Genomic DNA, 20,389 nt, shown 5'->3' with positions numbered 1-20,389 from the left:
GCATAAGACAGGGTTAAAAGATCTGCCACTCTACAGCTGTAATTCACATCCAAGCACACACGCATTTTAAATGCACATGCACGCAATTTCTCTCTCACAGTCGCACATTTTGAGGTGATGAGTTTGTTCTTGAGTGTGGTAGGTTGCGGCAGCTGGTCTCGGGCACCGTTGACACATATCTCAATTCAGTCACAAACTACCACAGTACCTCCCACATGATTCAACCCTTCTGCAGCAGGAAATGAAACACTCTAACCCCAGAACTGCCTAGCACAGGGACACATGTTGCATGTAAACAGGAGGACAGAGTGACACAGGTGTGTTTGTTTGTATTCACGGCTGTGTGCGTGTGAATTTTTTCCAAAATGCTTGGCTAAATAACATGTCAGGTTAAAACACATGTCCTGATATGTTGGTTATGTTCAAAAGTCCAAAGGCATAATGAATAAATTATATAGGCCTAAATCTTTATACTTTGACCTTTATACTTGCTATTGTTATTTCCTATGTCATAGCATAGCGTTTCAACAGTTCACATTAGCTCTTGCATTCTGTCTTCACGCAATAAAAAAACATGCTTATACCCTATACAGAAGTGCCTTACTGCTTCTAGGTTTAAAATATCCTCATAACCTCTTTATATCAGACTCATTGTGAGCTGAAACAGTTTTCTCAAAGCCTCTATGAATTATCCAGTCAGAATGTTCAATTAACGCCTGTCAGTTAGAACTGGCTGTTAATAGCCTCCCGCCATGAAGGCCACCAGCTTTATGTGATGCTTCCATTTTTGTTCCAATTTAAATTTCTCCGCTGACGGCACATCTGAGGACGTTCAGGTGAAAAGTCTCAGAGAGTTCAGAAGGTGGTGACAATTACAAGGAGACTAAAGCCTCCAACTTTTATGCATGGTAGGCATCTGGAATTTAAAAAAGATTGATGATAATTTGGAAAGTGTCAGATACTCGTTTGCTCAGATAGAGACAATGTATTTGAAGGCAAAAGTAAGGGATAAAAGAGGTGATGGTGGGGGGGACTTTGTCTGAAAACTTTGTTGCTTGCCTCACAGGAATCTTAATAATTGAGCGCGTTGGTATCCGCTCGTCTGACAGAGAGAAAAGATGACTTTGAGCAAGAGGGTGGTGGAGGGGAAGATTAAATAAGAGAGACAGAACAATGAAGTGAACCCAAATATGTACAAGTTATGCTTTTCATACCTGCCTCAGTCCCTCACTGAAACAAATGCTGAAAAATTAGTTTTTTTTTTTTTTTTACTTTAAATGCTAGTAAATAAGTACAAAGAAAGAGCAAGTAACACATTGTAATTTGGAAGCAGATAGATTGAAATAGTTTTTCTTGGAAAAATAAATAATTAAATATATATATATATATATATATATATATATATATATATATATATATATATATATATATATATATATTATCTGTGCATACAAAACAAATAGGATTTTCAATTTAACTGTAAAAAGTGGACAAGAAAATATGTATTTACTTCACTGTTTTATAATTTTATCTATTTAGTAGTTAAGTTTAGGGATTTCTAAATTATTTCTTTAAATCTACATAATTAACAATTTTTTTAACTAGTATTTTACAATTGCTTTTAAAGCTTTACATGAACATAATGCTGTTATAAATTAGCATTATATGTACTTTTAAGTACGGTTCATCTGGCAAATCTCTAAACAACCAGTTGCGATTGATTCCGCTTGATGAACGCTAGAAAGTCCTGCTCACATTCAGTCCAACTGGTCCCTTCAAGGCGGTTGGCAAACTTCCCCTCCATCCCCTCGCTCATGCTGAGAGACAAGTGTAGATCTCTCTTTCTTTTTCTCCGTGTCTGTCTCTCTCACTTCCGTGACAGTGGCCAGTTCAGAAGGACACACTGGAGCAGTGGCTGCTGGGAGTCTGCAGTCAGTCAAGCAGAGAAGATTCTGGGGGATTTGGGGGGCTTCGTATGCCAGCAATAAAAGGCTTGCAACAGGATCCTCACTGAGATTAATGACCTAGATAGGCCACCGCAATGCCATTTAAATGGGAAAGTAATTAAAGTGCACCTTCCATGAAAATTATTCATTGCTGACGGATTGGGTGACGGACGAATCGCGAGGCATTCTGCACAATGCCACAGGTCAAGTGCCCAGAGTAAGGCCGCCAAGGCCACTGTGAGCCAGACCACCAGCGATTTAACCACAGCTGTTGAATTGTAGCGACCGGTCCAGCTCTAATCAAATTACCACAGATGGGAAAAAAAGAGGGAAGACAGAAAAAGAGAGAGTGGCTATGGAGAGAGAGAGAAAGGCCTCTCAGGTAACATAAAACGGCATATAAATGCTACAAAAGAGGCTTGAGGGATCCGCTTAACTAGAAAATTACACCACCTAACACTGGTCGACTGGGAATCACTGGAATCAATCAATCCATTCTGTTTAACGTCCCTGCCACAGATTAGAATTTTGCAGAGATCGATCAATGGACTTATTGTTCCCCAAAGTGTGATTCTTCTCATGGGTATTGAATGGGATCCATTTTGCAGTGATAATGTGTCGAAAAAGTGGCCATATTAATTACGAGAGAAATGCCCGGAGGATTGTCTTTCAGTGTGGGGCATGAGAATGCTTTTTCGCACTTCATAATGCTTGGCGCGACACATTTGGATGTCGCTTGAAGCTTGAAGAAGAAAACAAGCTGGTTTGGGTTCTCAGAGTTCAGCTTCATTTGAAGTATCACTGTGTTTATTAGGAATGATTTATCTGTGGACATCATTTAAAATCAATGCGCCTTTGTAATCTTTAATCAAAAACATACAATATGCCACTTACTTGAGATCACAGCAAATAGTAAACGACAATGATCCAGTCAATTCCTTACCTAATAATCACCTAACATTTTCTAGATTGAGAAGCTGTATGTTACATTAGGAAAGAAAAGATCACAGTTGCAGTTATTTTTCAGACTTTAAAACACGTGGAGCGACAAAGCAATTCCTGCTAATGTGACCAGACTGCCCAGAACAATTTTCTGTTATTTACTTAAGTCGTGCAGCTTGAAACACAAAGGTTCTTGAGATCAAAGTACGTTGCGAACTACAGAATGCTTCTCCTCGAGAGATGAGAGGAAATAACCCGACTGGAATCTAGTAGCATTGGAAAAAGTGGGCTATGTAAGGAATCCATGTGCCTCAATGAATAAAATTTCTTATTTAAAGCCATTTCCCCTCTAAGGCAGAAGATAAGAGCAGCGTAGCGGAGTACAGGGTTAATGTACTTCCCTATCAAACACTTAAACAACTTTGCAACACTTTGCAACATCCTAGACAGAGTGGGCAACAGTCAGAGGGAGCTATCAGCGGGCAACATGCACATCGTGCTCTTCTGACATGTAACCTAAGCATTAAAAATCCATTTCCACAGCTTCTCGCCTTCTTTCGCTTTGATTCTGTTTACCACACATGCTGTTTGCATCTAAAGTGCGCGTCTCACATCTGGCTGCTGAATTCTGTGGCGTGGAAAGGGCTGGTCTGTCCCTGATTCCACACTGTTTTCCTCAGAAGGGCTCTCCTGAATAAATATTAATGGTTATTCTTTGAGCTATTTCCGCTCAAGAGCATTGGGAAGAACAATGGGTGTTGTTTAGACAGACACACAGAGAGATGAAGCGAGTGAAGGAAAGAGAGAGAACGAGAGCGAGAGAGAGAGAGAGACGCTTCCGAGGGCATCTCCACAGAGATGTCAAGTGACAATAGAATACTGATTGAAATGCTCTTCACCAAACTTCCCATGCAGTCCTCTAAAATGAGGAAAAAAAGAATTGCCATTAAAGAGAGAGAGAGAATTCACATCCGTCTGCAGGGGGATGGCAAGGGGCATCAATGGAGGAAAAAAAAGAGTATATAAAAAAAGAAATGATGATGATGAACCTGCCGATACAGAAGCAGTCGCTATTTAAAACCATTTCATGGAGAGCAGGGAAGTAATTAGGCTTTGGAGGAACAATGAGTACTCTGAGTAGCCCCTCTCTCACACGGACACATCCCTTCTTCTGCTCTCTTTTTGTCGCTTACTGTGTCGCTCAGTAGTGGAAGGATAATTAAAGAAAGGATTCCTGTATTCCTCATCAGATGCATAGCCATCTGGATTCGGGCTCTGCACCTTTACTTTCTGCTGTCCTTACCGTTTCTACTCCTACGCTTGGTGCCTGAAGCGTCGACTTGTTCTCATGCAGATGGAAATGAGAGACGAGAGAGGAGAGGGTCTCACCCGCCTCCCCATTCCTTTTCATTCATCACTTGTTTTCCCTCCGCCTTGTCTTTCTTTGGTGCAAAAGTTCAGGGTCGATATATATAATTTTTTTTTCGTTTTTTTAAAAAGTCTCTCCACTCACAGTAAAATTATTACAGTTTAAAATAGCTTCTGTATTTTAATATATTCAAAAAATATATGTATTCTGTCGATGACAAAGCCGAATTTTTAACAGCCTTTAGTGTCACATGAACTTTTATTCTAATATGCTGATTTAGTGTTCAAGAAACATTTCTTATTATTATCAATGTTGAAAAAATTTGTCGTGCTGCTTGGTATTTTTTTGGAATCTGTGATCCATTTTTTCGTGATTCTTTGAAGAATAGAAAGTTAAAAAAAACAGCATGAAACAGAAATATTTGTATGTTATAAATGTTTTTACTTTTAATCAGTTTAATGTGTTCTTGCTTTTAATTTCTTTAAAAAAATTGTAAATAAATAAAAATCATATTGATCCCAAACTTTTGATCATGTAATATAATATATTTTTATCATATTCATCAGCAGATGTGGAAAGGGTGGCTCAATTTTGACGATTCTGATATAAGAATAATACAAACTGATGACTCTTTTTTTCTCATTTTCACCTTTATTATGATACGACAGATCAAAGCTGACAGAAAACGAAGTGGGAGCGGAAACGGGAAAGGCTCTCAATTTGGGATTTACTCAATGTCGGTACACCTTTCCATTCTGTCACTTTATACTCTTTCTGGTATCCTTTCCCAGGAAATATGATTTGGGAAGAGCTTAAAAGATACAATTTTTTCTACTCTGAAGGCCTTGATAAAGTCATCAGTGTTAATGAGTGTCCAGCTCTGTCTGACCAGCAGCCAGCTTATTGTTTCAGGAAGCTCCATTCTCGCCCATTATGAAGTAGTGATCCATTGCTGTGGTAACCCAGGTGTAAAATTTGCGCCTGTAAGGCTCCGGCAAGCAGAGAATTGAGCATGCTCAGATAGAGTTAAATTTTCCATCTCGGCTCTAAACAAGGGGCTGATTGTGCAGGGCTCCTATCGGTTTGCCATCACAGTGAGCCTTTTGTATTCAAATGGAGCCTGTGCTTAATTATTAAAGGTGAATCTTTAAATATATGAGTAACTGAATGGGCAACCATTTCATTTTCAAATGAGGATATGTGCAAAGCTAGAATCAAGGACGTGCAGTTGATTTGTCCATTTGGTAGTCCTGTATAATTAGACAGATTTGCCTGACCACAAACAGACACATTTCTTAGAGGGACTAAGATGGTGGATTCCTGTATTCAAATTCAGCATGATTGAAGGGCAAAGAAATGTGCATTTAAATTATGTTGCTAATGATAAAATATCAAAACTAAAAGAAAAAGGAGAAAATCCAAAACAAGCCAACCTTACTAAAGCTATAATCACATGTTTTTTTGGAATCCATTTTAAATCGTATTCTTGGAAATCTGTTTCAGTCTGACCAGTCTGTTTAGATTAAGCATAGCTTTTTCATGTTCTTACGCCATGTAAAATATAAATACATCAGAAGTTTCTGTATAAATCTTTGCAGAAACAAGCTTCTGTTTTTGCGAACTGCAAGTCTGGTTTCTTTGGCGGAATAAAGTCGCACATTCAAGCTTCATTTGTTTCTGCCGCTGCCTCATAAGACGAAATATAATCCAGCATGATGGCAACATGTTTTCATGTTGTTAAGACAACATCCGTATTGCAAACTGTGACTGTGTCTCATTTAGAAGGCTGCGCCCTCCAGAGGTCGCATTCGAAGTCATCGAGGCTGTCTCTTTCAGAAAAGCAAGTAGGACACTGCGAATACGACCTTCTTTCACAGGAATTCAGAGGATGCATGAGATGTATCCTTCACTGCTACAGATAACCCAGAATTCTTTGCGTAGCCGTACACAACTGTCGTTTATTTGAAAAATGCTGGCGCCGGCATATATACACACAAACGCAGATGTGGTGTTAACAACTTACTGTACCTTAAATTGCTTTCCGTTAATAACGAATAAACTTTGTTCTTAATAAAGTATTCTCCTCCTTTGTTTTCTCTAACAGATGTCTGTTGTGCGTACGCTGCAGCATCTCAAACACTGAACAAAATAAAACAAGTAAAAACATTTTTTTTTTAATATCTTCCAAATTTATAAATAGTCTTCCTTTTTAAGTAGTGCGAGAGCTCAATGATGCTCTAAATTTGTTGACATAGCAACGTGATACTTTCTGTTTCCTTTTACCGCCTGTCCTATGAAGGCCTTCTCATTTAATTCTAGGTTGAGGGCACTTCGCATTCGCATCCTACAAATAATGAGACCTCCAGAGGATTTGACCTCCAGAGGGCGCAGCCTTCTAAATGAGACCCAGCTTTGTTGTTGTTGTTTTGGTGTTGGCATAACAACGCAACGGCATTGCCATAGAAACCAATACACATTCCATAAAACGAAAAAGAGTGCTTACGCACACACAGATCGGATATGAATTCAACTAAATTTATGCATTTAGCAGACACTTTTATCCAAAGTGACTTACAGTGCATTCAGGCTAACATATGATCCCTGGGAATCAAACCCACAACCTGCTGTTAACACAATGCTCAACCACTGAGCCACAGGAACACTATGAACTATATGAAGAGTTACACTGCATAGACAGTTCTTCAAATCAAATTTCATGCAGATAGACACAAAATCGGTTTTGGGCTGACAGTCTGAACGAGACTAAAATTACTAACCTGTCTTTCGAAGACTAGCTGAATTGCTAACCCATTCCTAGCTAGAATCTATTCACATTCAAATAGGAAATTTTTATTCTGTCTTTATTCTTGGCTTATTCTGTAGTTTGAAAGACATGAAAAATTAAACCGGTAATGCTGGCACTACAGAAAACAGGGCTTTTCACATATATTTTCTCAATCTGACAATAACTAATGACTAAATATTGCCCAGGGTGGCTGGTGTAATTGTCTGTTGTCAGTATGCCAGACATAATTACGGCCGGCTCTCACTCTGAGACAAAGGTCTTTCCCCTCGCTCTCTCTGTCCCATATCTCGATTTCTCTCTTTGCTCCTAACCTACCAAGGTGTCCGTGTGTCCTTGTGGCTCCTTACTCCAGCGAGTGTCTCTGTCACGATCCCTGTCATGAAACATACATCATCCCCTCTCCCCTTCCTCCTCGGCTCTGTTCCTCCCTCATTTTACTGGCTGCCGGTCATTATCACCTCTCCCTCTGTGTCTCTTCCCTCATCTCTGTGAACACGTGCATGCACGAGCTGCTTCTGTTATCCTGTCACTGACCTTGTTTTGTTTGCAAACCATAAAAACAACAAAAATGCAAATGAGAGCTTGAGTTTTGAATGCAGGTGGTGAAACACAAGAGATGTACAAAACTACACACTGTCAGAATCAACGAGTCTGTAAGTTACCTGAATGACTTGATGACTAATTGGTCTAGATTTAAAAAATGAATAAATAAAAATGTTGCATTTCTTTGACAGTGTTTACACAAAACTCATTCCTGCATTCCAAAACAGCTGAACTAAGCACAACAGAATGGAACAGGAAGCAGGATTCCCGAGACACAACACAACAGTCAAAAAAATCTTTCTTGAAGAACTTACATGCTTTACTTAGTATGATGACGAGATGAGAATAACATGTAATAATCTAGATAAAGAGAAATTATACTACATATTAGAAAAAAAAATATATATATTTTTTTGTAGACAAAAGGAGATAAATTAGACCACATACCGCTATAAATAAATAAAAATATACCACAATATATTTATTTAAATATATTAAACTGGTGTACTTAAAGTCTGTGAAATTAGAACAACTAATTTTGTGCTTAATGCACTTTTGTGCAGAAGTAGTGATGAAGTCCTAAAAAAGATTAACTGAAGTATATTTAATTGTGCTAAAGATGAACTATTGCAAGTATACTTCTGTTACACTTTAAATATATAGTATTTAAAAGCATATATATATTAAAGATCATACAATCCTCATCAACACATTTAGGCTTAATATTCAGAAATGAATATTTTCGAAATAAATGAATATTATTTCGAGTCTACAAGTAGTACTCGAAATAAAGTTTAAATCAGTCTTGAGCAATACATCAATAAATGTTAATAGATTTGAATTAAGTATGAAACAAATGCATTTTAAATATATAACTTTTTACTAGGGTATTCATGTCTAGATATAACTATTACACATTTTCTAGATAAAACATCTAGATAAACTAGTCAACATATGCTTAGATAAAATATTGTGCAATTTTTCTAGATCAATTATATATCATAATGATACATTTAGAAATATATAATATATACAGTATATACTGGACAAAATATTTTCTAGACTACAAAAATAAACATAAAACAAAATAAATAAATACATTTCGATAGAAATACATTTATATTTCTAATATTATATATTTTACATTTATTTTAGACATAACATTATTTAAAAATCTATATAAACTAATCAACATATATGTCCAAATAAAAATATTATATATTATTTAGTTTAAAAAGTCAGCTTCACTAATCGACTACTTAGTTGTTGGATGGTTAGTCGATTAGTCAAGCCTTGTGACCATCCCTAGGTAACATATCAGATACAATGGGATCTTTCTTTTTAAACGGCGAAAAACGTACAATGAAACAGTCAAATATTGTATGTATACACGTAGAACAACACTGCAGTCTATGCGCTAGTTGCTGAAGTGCAGTACTAAGCTATTACTGTCTACTAACCTCTTGTTAATGACCAGAACCAGTATGCATTTGAAGGCAAATTGTATTTCATGGATGCTTGGGCATGAAAGAGAAATCTTGTTTTGCAGATCCATAAAAAATAGTTCATTGAAAAACATGCATTTCTCTAGCATGTGCAGTTTCAGAAACGGCTCTTAAATTATGTCCAACATCCGAGAGAGCGAGTGTGAGAGAAAGAGGGAGAGCCAAAGACAGGCAACCACTCGTTGAACTAATAATGTTTGCGGCCATGACTTCAGCACCAATGCAAGCATTTGCCACCCATTTAATTTCAGTGGATAAAGTGAAAGCTCATATCATTTATCAAGAATTCAACAAAGAGTCTTGCTGAAATGTCAACCATGGCGACTCTAAGTGATATTTAAAGGTGGCGGTTCTTCTGGCAGACAATAAAGACTAAAGGGGAAATGAGAGAGGTATTCTTGTGCGTGACTTCTATTATTTATCATCTGTTGTTGTTCACCACTGTATCGTCTCCACAAAAGCACAAATTATGAACTGCAGGAACACAGTTGCCAGATAATTTGTTGAATTATCACAACGGTGGTAGGTACAGAAATATGAATGCACTAGTTGGAAATTATACAGCCTTGAGTTGAGAGTGCCGTCCAACCAAGCAACATGAAAAACACTAGAACTTGCTTCTTGCCTAAAAAAAGCATCAAAAGCACATCGGAATGGTGTCAAGCCGAATAGTCACCGAAGTCTAAACCTCTTACCTGCTTGGCTGGTTGCGATGCTGACGGCCGCAAACAGTCGCTGGGTACGGCTGAGGTCGGACACGCCGTTCACGGCCTCGACCTCAAAGGTGTAGTTTGCGTGTGCTAACAGGTCGGTGATGGTGACGTAGGTTTCCGTTAATCCACTCTGCTGTGGCGAGTAGCCAACATTGCTCCCGCAAGGAAAGCACTCTTCCGGCTCCCAGGTGCAGCGGCGGCATATAATCCGGTATGTCACGTCATTACGGCCACCGGTGTCAGCTGGAGGGGTCCACTCTAGGCTGACGGTGGTGTGGTTGATGTTGTAAAGCATGTTCTGAGGAGCTGATGGTGGCCCTGTAGTAAGAAAAGAGGGGGATGCTGAGATAAACATGTCTTTTCTCAAGATAAAAACACCATGGCAATATGAGATATTGGCCCTTGGCAAATCCTGACATGCAGTTATACTGTAACCTAGATATGTGTTAGAGATGTTATGCTGAAGAATGCTGGGGAGTTGAACTTGAGTGCTGCCAAGGTCGATGTAGACCAGGGTTGTAGCAAAAGAATGAAACCGTGAACAACGAGATACTGTTTCAAGGTAAAAAACCTTGAGATAAGACCGCCTTGGTACTCATCAACTTGGTAGCATTTCATTACTGAGCCAGGGAGTTATGTGTTTCCTGTGGAAAGAAAAGAGGTGTTACAATTGGCAAAATACTTTTTTCTGACTGCCAGGGTGACAGGAAGTCTGAGTCACTTCCAGAATTTAAGAGTCAGATCATGAGCGAGTTGTCGCCCTGACATTAGCAACAGTGCATGATTCCGCTCAGCCTACATTAACCAGCTCACAGACGGATGACCACAGTGGAAAACAACCCATCATCCCCTAATCCCCGCCAGTGCCAAGAAATCTGGCGCGTCTCATAAAGCAATGATTTATACTTTGCTACTTTTATCCTACCACCAAGCCTTTGCTTTTATCACCCTAATGTTTTTATAATGGCACTGCTGTCTGTTCAATATCTCTTTTATTAGAACGTGTCTGTGATGGTCTTGCATCATGATTTTCCCTTTTTAGAGAGGTTAGATTTTTGTACCTCAAAGTGAAATAGTGACCTGTACCTGTCCACTGGTGTGGAGCTGAATAGGTGTTTTCAATCTGTTCTCTAATGGAGCTGAGCTCACAAGTGAGATTGACAACAGAGCAACTGGTGAGCATTTAAAAAATAAGAAATGTTAGCAAGAGGTGAAAATATCCACCAATAACGTCTCTCATAGGAATTCAAATCTGCAGATGGTTTTTATATTTCTTTGTCTTTTTGTAGTTTACAGATTATTTATAACAACAGATGTTCACAAAAAAAAAAAAAAAATAATAATAATAATAATAATAATAATATAATTTGATTTCAAATGCTATTTGCAAGCTTTGGGGAACATTACACCTATACTGTTAAAATCTCTGCTTTTGTTATAATATTTAAATGTCTTGGAGGATAATCCATAAATGGACATTGTTAAAATCCAAATTAATAATATATTAATATATACAATAAATAAAAATAACTTGTATATAAAATATAATGAACAGTGCGAAAATGATATTTTCAGATTTGCTTTTTTAAGACTGATTATTTTTTTAAGCTTACATTGAACTGTACAGTTTAATTATTTTAATAATGATTTTTATGAATGTAATTATATTACAAACAGTTTAAAGATGAATTTTAAGTAAGTGTTAGAGGATGGCAAAAGTAATCTAAATGTAACAGTAGTGTAACTGAGTATCAAATATCATCCGATACAGGTCAATTAAATAGCAAGGGCCAGTCCAATTCCCAAAACAGTGCTGATGGGTGTGGACATTTCTGCTATTGATTTACTAACAACTGCGCAAATTAAAGAACACAGATGCAACATCTATCGACCAGCGCAATATACCAAGCATAATTAGCGTAGTCGCAAATAAAGAATAAAGAAATAAAGAAGCCAGAGTACGTTGACAAGAAATGGAGCCCAAAATATGAAGTATTGCAATAAGTTTTGATAGACCTGTAATTGCATGACTCCTAGTTGAGGGTTCCAAGTAGTCTTTTATTTCCTGAAGCAAATTAAAAATAACATTGATTGGCAAATGATATGTTCGAATAATGTGTTCTTTCCAAAATAAATTAATACATGTGGAAAAACTCCTCAACAATAATTGCAGCCATTTAAAGTGCAAAATATTTTAAGACATGCTTTTTTGGGACGTTAAATAATGGTGCAAATACGAGTAATTTGACAAGCACAAATATTTAGTAAATAGCATTGTGTGATTTAATTTAAAACTCTCCTACCATAACTTTTGCGTCTGAAAGGGAAACTCCTACAAATGCATATTTGATAAGATCAGGTCTCCACACCTTTTCAGCGCTTATTCATCCTGACAGTTCTATTTTAGCGCCAAAAGACGGTTTGCACTGACCCTGCGCTGGACCTGTATCTCTAATATGAAGTGATAAATGATATGGAACCGGTATATTTAGCATATACTGTCTTTATTGTGTAGTGTACTTTGGGCATTCTGAAATTAAGTTAGCATATTTACCTAAGTGATGTCGAGGTCACGTCGCCAGTTCCACCTTCTGGAAAACTGGGGACATTTACTAACAAAACACTCAATGCATATGAATGAGGGGAAAGAGCAAGCATTAGAATTGTGCGAATGGTTAATATGACACTTAAAATTTGCTCCTCATTAAAGCTAATGGCACACACATCCATCCATATTCATCAAAGTAGGAGGGGAACGAGTAAACAGAGGAGATGAAAGGGCCACCTGTGGCAGGTGAAGAGATGTGGTCCATCTCTCCATCTCTCCCTTCTCTGTATCTATCTCTCAAGCTCCAAGCACAACTTCAACTACTGATGCTAATGATGTCCCTCCTACTCCATTTCCCTTGGGGAGAGCTGCAACACACACACACACATACACTCATCCTCCTGAGACTTAACATTCTATTTCTATGGTTACCTATAAGAATAATAATAATAACACTAATGGCTCCATTAGGCAGGGCCTCCTCATTCCGCTCTTGAGTTGCAGAGATCAAGGGATTGTTTATCTTTAAATGGACTGCTGAGACAGGAAGGGACTCAAGTCAAGCTGTGATTGAGCATATCTATTCAAGCGACAAGGTAGCACTGAGATGAATCACTACTGGAAAAGTCCTATTGATTTAATTCTCACAAAATGTTAAATAAAAGCACTGTAATCTAATAACAATCCATGATGTTGTTAAAATTTCATGATTTGATGCTTTGTACGAAACTGCCCAGTCCGTCAATCACTTAATGTTTTTGCATTAAGGTACAGTGGTTTCAGATGGCTTACAAGGCACCATGCATGATCTATATGTAGAACAAATTAAAGTTTTAGACATATCTAATCAATAGTTCACCCACAAATGATCCAAGCAAATATTTAAAGGGATAGTTTACCCAAAAATTTAAATTCTGTCATTAATTACTCACCTACATGTTGTTCCAAACCTGTAAGACTGTTGTTCATCCTCAAAACAAAAATTAAGATATTTTTGATAAAAACATCTCAGGGCTTTCTGAAACTGCATAGACAGCAATGTAACTGCCACATTCAAGGCCCAGAAAAGTAGAAAAGACATCGTTAAAATAGTCCATATGACATCAATAGTTCAACCCTAAATTTATGAAGCTATGAGAATACTTTTGTGCACAAAGAAAACAAAAATAACAACTTTATTCAACAATTTCTTCTCTTCAGTGTCAATTGAAGCATGTTCACAACAATACCATGATGCAAGATTGAACCACTGATGTCACATGGAAATAATCTTAATTTTGTGTTCCATAGATGCACAAAGGTCTTACAGCTTTGGAACAACATGATTTTTATTTGCATATGGCAAACATATAATGTACTTTTTTATTATTATAATTAAAATAGTATTTATCTCTTTGTATATATGGAATCACAATTGAACATTAGGAATTTATGAAAATATTTTCTTATTTTCCTTGTTTTCTTTTTTTTTTAAGTACGGGATGAAAACAATGAGTATAGAATGAAAATGGCTAAAACAAGATTTCCTGTCGAGTGTACATCTGGTGTCTGGAGAGTCCTGCAGTCGTTCTTTTTTTTTCATTCACTGTTGAGAGCGTCATTGTCTGCTGGTTAACAACAAAATGCCCTCCGAGTTTACAGTTCTCATTTGCTCTTTCACACAAGAGTGCATATGTGTTTCTATATATGTAATCTGTCATCTCCTCTGCAGTCTGCTTTGAGACTGATTCTGCAGGGACGCTGGAGAAAGTCTGGGGGAAACTGGGACAAATATCTGCCACAGACAGCTTGATTTTCTACACCACAAACCAAACTATTCTTTTAATGGGTATGAAGCTTGCTTAAAGCCTGTGTGCACTCTTTCACACTCTTTATTTTTGCTTTCCCCTTGAACCTTCTTTTAAAATAATTTTAACCCACACTTTATAGATTGTATAGCTGCAAACCGCCCACAGTCAGTTCATGGAGTGTCTGATGAAGATTACACATAAAACTGCTAACTCCTCTTCTATTTTTTCCTGTGTTTTCTGTACAGTTGTTCATGTAAAGGGCTGTGCCATCTGAATTATTATTTAACAGTGTTTTTTTTTTAAATGTAAAGAAGCTAAATATCCTTCCAATCCAAAAAGTGAAATAACGAATGCCAAAAAAAAGATAATAAAATAATCTTTAAATTTGGGAAAACGTGGTTACGATTCTTACCCTTGCTGTTTTCCTGTGAGAGAATGTTAATTAGGTCAACCTGCTGATCCTTGTGTGTGTGTGTGTGTGTGTGTGTGTGTGTGTGTGTGTGTGTGTGTGTGTGTGTGTGTGTGTGTGTGTGTGTGTGTGTGTGTGTGTGTGTGTGTGTGTGTGTGTGTGTGTGAAGCCTGAAGTCTCAGGCCTAGCAGCACTGGAGCTTAACTCAGGAATCCAGTTGTTATCTGCACATTGAGCAGCTCTTGGCTGTCTTAGTGCTACTCCTCCTAGTAAAGCATAATTCAACCAAAAATCTTGTCATTTACTCACCCTCACCGTCATTTTTTTTTTCCTGTGGAACATATCTAAAACAAATATCCTATTTTCAATTTAATGAAAGGTAATGACATTTTAGTTCACTATATATATATATATTTTGCAGTCAATATTGGAGTGAATAATGACTTAAATTCTGGTCTGCTTGTTACACAAAAGCGAAAAACATAGTATATAATCTTCCGTTCAAAAAATATTGTAATGTGTTTAATGAAGTCGCTTATTTATTTGAGTAAAAACAGCAATATTGAGAAATATCATTACAATTTAAAATAATTATTTTGTTTGAATATATTGTGAAATGTATTTTCCTATTTATTCCTTGGAATGGAAAAAATTGAATTTTCAGCAGTCATTAAAGTCTTCAGTGTCACATGATACGTCAGAAATTTACTGCCCAAGGAATATTTCTTCTTATTATCAATAAAAAAAATAAAAATAAATATTCTGCTTAATATTTTTTGTGGAAATCATTATACTCTTTTGGGATCCTTTGATGAATAGATTGTTCAAAAGAACAGCATTTATTTTGTAACGATGAAAAAGTCTTTACTATCACTTTTGATTAATTTAAAGTATCTTTTCTGAAGAGAAAAAACTAAACTGAACACAAAATTTAGGTAAGGTAGTGTCTATACGGGTTGCATTTATAGTGATTTTTTGCCACAGAAGAAAGAAAGTCATACGAGTTTGGAATACCATAAGGACGAGTAAATGAGATATTTCATTTCTTGAGTGTCTATCCCTTTAAGACTCACCACACTAATGAGGGTCCCAGAGGGCCGCTACTTCTGAACCGGGTTTAAACAGTCCAGCCACTAATCCTTAATCTACAAACATTGTACCTGAACTTTGGCCTTACTTGTACCAAGCACCATGGCTAGATTGAGGGATGGAGCCGGAGAGAGATGGTCGAGAGAGGCTGGTTTTATTACTGTACTCCTGTCCCTTAGCAACTGTCGGAAAAAGAAAAGTCTCGCCCTCAGGGACACGTCAACGAATGGAGGTGACGATTCCAGGGCTTGAAGAGAGCTGAAAAGAGAGTATGTAGGTTATGCGCTCTCACTTTCTCTTACTATCTCTCTCACTTGTTTAATGCCTCTTTTTCTCTCTGTCACATAGTCCCACCCTCCTACCGCCCCTTCCAGACCTTCGCTAGTGTCGACACCATGCGCAGCTGTCGAGTGATTGATGTCATCTCTGAGAGCTGTCAAGAACTCCCTTCTTTCGTTCTATCTAAAAAAAATAAATAAATTAAAAACTTCTCTCATACGCAGCAGGCTCACCTAAGTATCGCCTATTTATCTTGACGCCTCACAGGTTGTGGTAAACCGGGTGAATTTATGCCAAGCCATTGGGATTATTTTCTACTGTAGAAAAAAAATCTCAAATAAGTGAATATTTCTGAAAAACTTTGTGCTGTTTTTTTCTTCCTTTCAACAATGACAGACCCTTCTTCAAGTGAATATTAATTCCTTTCACTCTGGAAATCTGAATTTCATTAAGGCCGCTCTTAATCCGTGTTCTGAGGAGCTGAGTGCGTATTGACAGAGCTTAAGATTCGGTAGGTTTACACCTCGCTCATTTAAAAAGCTGTCCATCAGGGTGTTTATTCAGCGAATGTAAATTCACCCCCAATTACCATTCAGTTCCATTCGGCTTTAAATCCCCAAAAAAGAAATCTTCATCCCAGACAATTCAGATGGTCACAATAACTTAATCCCGAGATAATTAAGACAAGTCTGGTGAGGAGAGTATTTCGTATGCACAACACTTCAAAAGAGATGCGATTTATGTTTGTTAAAAGTTTTTTGTTTTACCCCCTTGATTTGCATTTTTTCCCTCCTGTCACATCCTTATTATCCCAAACTCTTGCCAAATCCTTTATGACTCACTTGTGATTTAGAATCCTCCCTTAATTCTTTGTGCATCTGGATTTCTTCTTTAACGTTATATATTTGTGATTTAACAATGCATGGTGTGGCCTACATCATTTTCTACACTACCGTCCAAAAGTTTGGTAAGATTTTTTAATGTTGCTACATTTGTTTGATCAAAAATACTAAAATAAGTAAGAAATATTATTAAAAAAAAAAAAAAAACTATTTTAATATATTTAAATTTTTTATTTATTCCTGTGATGTGAATGCTGAATTTTCAGCAGCCATTACTCCAGTCTTCAGTGTTACAAAATCATTCTGACATAGTGTTAAAAAAACAATTGTGTTCTTTTTGAATACAAAGTGTTGATTTCCTTTAAAAAAAAAAAAGTATATATTTGTATTTTGTAATTTTATACTATGTTAAAATTTTTATATATATATATATATATATCATATCACATATAATATAATGTATACTTACATATGCATCATCTTTAAGGGCCTGTGTCATCATTATAACTGCATTTCCACATTGTACAACTCATATGACTTCACCATTAACCTGTAAACCTGCACCCCCCATTAGGGGACTCACATCTGAAAATGTCCTACCTGTACCTAACTTAAAATTGCAACAGTTCCTGACTTCAGTGTGCTACACATATATAGTTCATTTCTTTTCACCCTTTTACCTCTAAAAAAGTGATTGTGAGAAACTACATGACTCTTAATCCCTGTGTTCTGTGTGCATTTTACAATAACGTCAATGTTTTCATGCCCAGACAGAGTAACAACAGCCAGACTGTGGTCAGGGGAGTAACAAATCTGAAGTGTACTTGGAGGGAGAGAGAAAGAGGAAGGCAGTGGAGACTAGAGTAATTGTGTGGTGAATTCGAGGCCTGTGTTTTCTCTGTTCTCTGATTGGGGGGCAATGGGCAACAATTAGACTAGCGTGTTTTAGTGTGATCATCTCTTTTGGAAAGCAGCAGTGAGACAAATGGGGGGGGGGGCTACTTTAAGAAAGAAGAAATGAGGATGGATACATACTGGAAAAATACTGTAGAGGTAAAGCGTAGTTGAATGATTAATGCATGGCGTGTGTCATCATAGAATAGGCTGCACATCTGCCCTGATCCACAACAGCATTCAAAATCTCTCATTCAAAATCATCTTAATATGCCTTTGTGCAATAATTAAAAAACAAAAGGGACTAAGGATGCAACGATAGACAGACAGACAGACAGACAGACAGACAGACAGATAGACAGACAGACAGACAGACAGACAGACAGACAGACAGACAGACAGACAGACAGACAGACAGACAGATAGACAGACAGATAGATAGATAGATAGATAGATAGATAGATAGATAGATAGAATTTCAATTTCAGCCCTAATCCTTGCTTTAATGCGTTTAATGCAATTTCCATGTAGACCGACTAACCCTGAACTTCAACCCCGCCTCTTTTCACCCTTGTCTGGCCTGTGTAAATAAGTCATCAATGGCTGTAGAATAGACATGTTATTCAAAAAGAGAGATGGCCAAGGAGAGGAAAGAAGAGGACAGGTGGTTATTAGAGGGAGGGAAGGACAGGAAAGAGCTGCTGAGACTTCTGTTTGTTCCAACTGTAATTACTGGAATCGTTATGCCCATTCAAACTGAATCCAAACACCTGCCCACTCAGATTTTTGAGTTAAGTTGATTTAATTATTATATATAAAATAAAATAAAAATCATGCTATTTATCATGCATTGAAGACTGGACTATCATGTCTCATACTTAAATTAAGTAAGAACTACTAAGTAGTTAAAACTTTTTTGTTGTTGTTGTTCTTTTTTTTTTTTCACTCTCCTTATTTTGCCTTGGGAACCAAGTGAGCCAGGACTGCCACAGTGCCCCTAAAAATACAGAGGTGCCTGTCGCTTCTGGTAGTTAAAATCTCATCTGACAGGAAACAGGCAATTTCTTGGAACTAGGAATGAGGTATGTCAATTTGTGCACATAAATATATAGAAGGGAAGGAAATAAGGAAGACCAAAGATAGACAAACGGCTCACTCACTAGTGCAGGCGACAGATGGGGGGTCAGAGAGGGCTCTGTAGTAGCCGTCCTCACAGTCACATCTCCATGAGCCCTCTCTGTCATTATAACTGTGTGCTGGACAACGGGAACACTGAAGATCCTGAGATGAAGACTTGTAGAATCCACGACCACAGGCTGCATGGTGATGGAGAGAAAGAGAGAGAATTAGCATGTGTTCACATACAGTATCATCTAGTGTTTGGATCAGACTGCGCCTTAAGCACTCTCATAAGAAAGAATGAAATGTCTCTTTAATATATTAATTGTTTCTTCTCAGATTCTCAGATCATGGTCAATGTATCTCTTCCAGGGTTTTCATTCGCAATCAAAAATCTGAGATCTTAACATTAACTCAAATTATTCTTATTCAATTCTCCCAGGAGCAAATGATCAAAGATATGCAAACCATATGAATTTTTCATTTACTGTCAATGTTGTTATAGTTAACTAAAACTAAAATTAAGAAAACATAGTATTGGTAGTTATTATTAATATAATAAATACAATTAAATTAAATTAAAAGTTAAAAATGTTGCCTTTGCAAATAAAAAGTACTAAAATTACTAAAACTATATTGAAATAAAAATAAATTAACGATATATATAAAGTACTCAAACATAATGTGAATTAAAATAGAAACTAACTATATATATAAAAAAGTTAATTCAAAACATTAATAAATATATAATATGTAAATAATACTAAAATGGCAGGAATTTTTTTCCTCCTAAGATGTTTTAAGACAAGTCGATACATAAAAAAAAGATTAATAATAATAATAATCATTAAGAAATATGAAAAGATCAAACTCTGAGCACTAACATTTTCTGCTGGGTCATTACAACACACACTGAGTCAAATATGTTGCATCAACCAGGGGCCTTATATTCCTAATCACTCCAAAAGCACTAACATGCTTGCCTTTACACAACCTCTAGCAGTCAGAAATGTCCTAGAGGCAAGGGTACTGTGGAAAATAGGAACCTTAAATGGATTATTTCAGTATTTCACCTTTTATGAGGGGAAAAAAGGACATCCCACAGGCAGCCAGGGATCAGAGACAAAGCAGAAATTAGGGCCAGATCGCTTTAGGCTATACACAAGAATCACCCTCACAGGTTCCAATGACAATGAGTCATTTACTCCCACTCTTTATTTCATATGCCCATATGGGCTGAATTGTCAATGAAGCACCATAATCATATATTATTACTATTTGCATTATAATTAGACAACATTAAATACCAAATAAAATGATTTTCCCCTTCTACTCAGTTGTTCATGACTTTAGAATTCATCACTAGAAACGGTGGTGTTAATGTACCTTCTGAAAAGGAAAAAAATGCAGAGAGAACAAGAGGGGTGATTCCACAGGCTGAGGTATTTTCTAGTTCACATCAGTAAGCAAAGAGAAATAAGCTATTTTCGGTTTGGCCTTTTGGTCGGCACTGCTGAGAGCCACTAATCCACACTTAGCAGCTGTTTGCTTAAAACCCCCTTCAGCCTAAAAAGGGAATCGGGCCCACATGATTT

The 20,389-nt window shown here is 37.0% G+C and overlaps 1 protein-coding gene across 8 annotated transcripts in view; it reads right to left on the bottom strand.

Annotated features, from left to right (window-relative positions):
* Positions 1-20,389, bottom strand: part of epha7 (eph receptor A7) — an 82,617-nt gene that overhangs the window by 44,989 nt on the left and 17,239 nt on the right. For all 8 annotated transcript variants that reach the window (XR_009424203.1, XM_059512892.1, XM_059512894.1 and 5 more), the window contains exons 4-5: positions 18,836-18,991; positions 9,807-10,142 (exon numbers count right to left, since the gene is read on the bottom strand). Coding sequence is in view for 7 of the 8 variants with exons in the window: in XM_059512892.1 (XP_059368875.1) it covers positions 9,807-10,142; positions 18,836-18,991 (492 nt within the window). In the remaining variant the exon portion in view is untranslated. The remainder of the gene's footprint in view (positions 1-9,806; positions 10,143-18,835; positions 18,992-20,389) is intronic.

The sequence above is a fragment of the Carassius carassius genome, chromosome 27 (genome assembly GCF_963082965.1).
Source record: "Carassius carassius chromosome 27, fCarCar2.1, whole genome shotgun sequence".
Lineage (NCBI taxonomy): Eukaryota > Metazoa > Chordata > Actinopteri > Cypriniformes > Cyprinidae > Carassius > Carassius carassius.
Note: the sequence above shows the minus strand (reverse complement) of the source record. Positions and strands in the feature narration are given on the sequence as shown.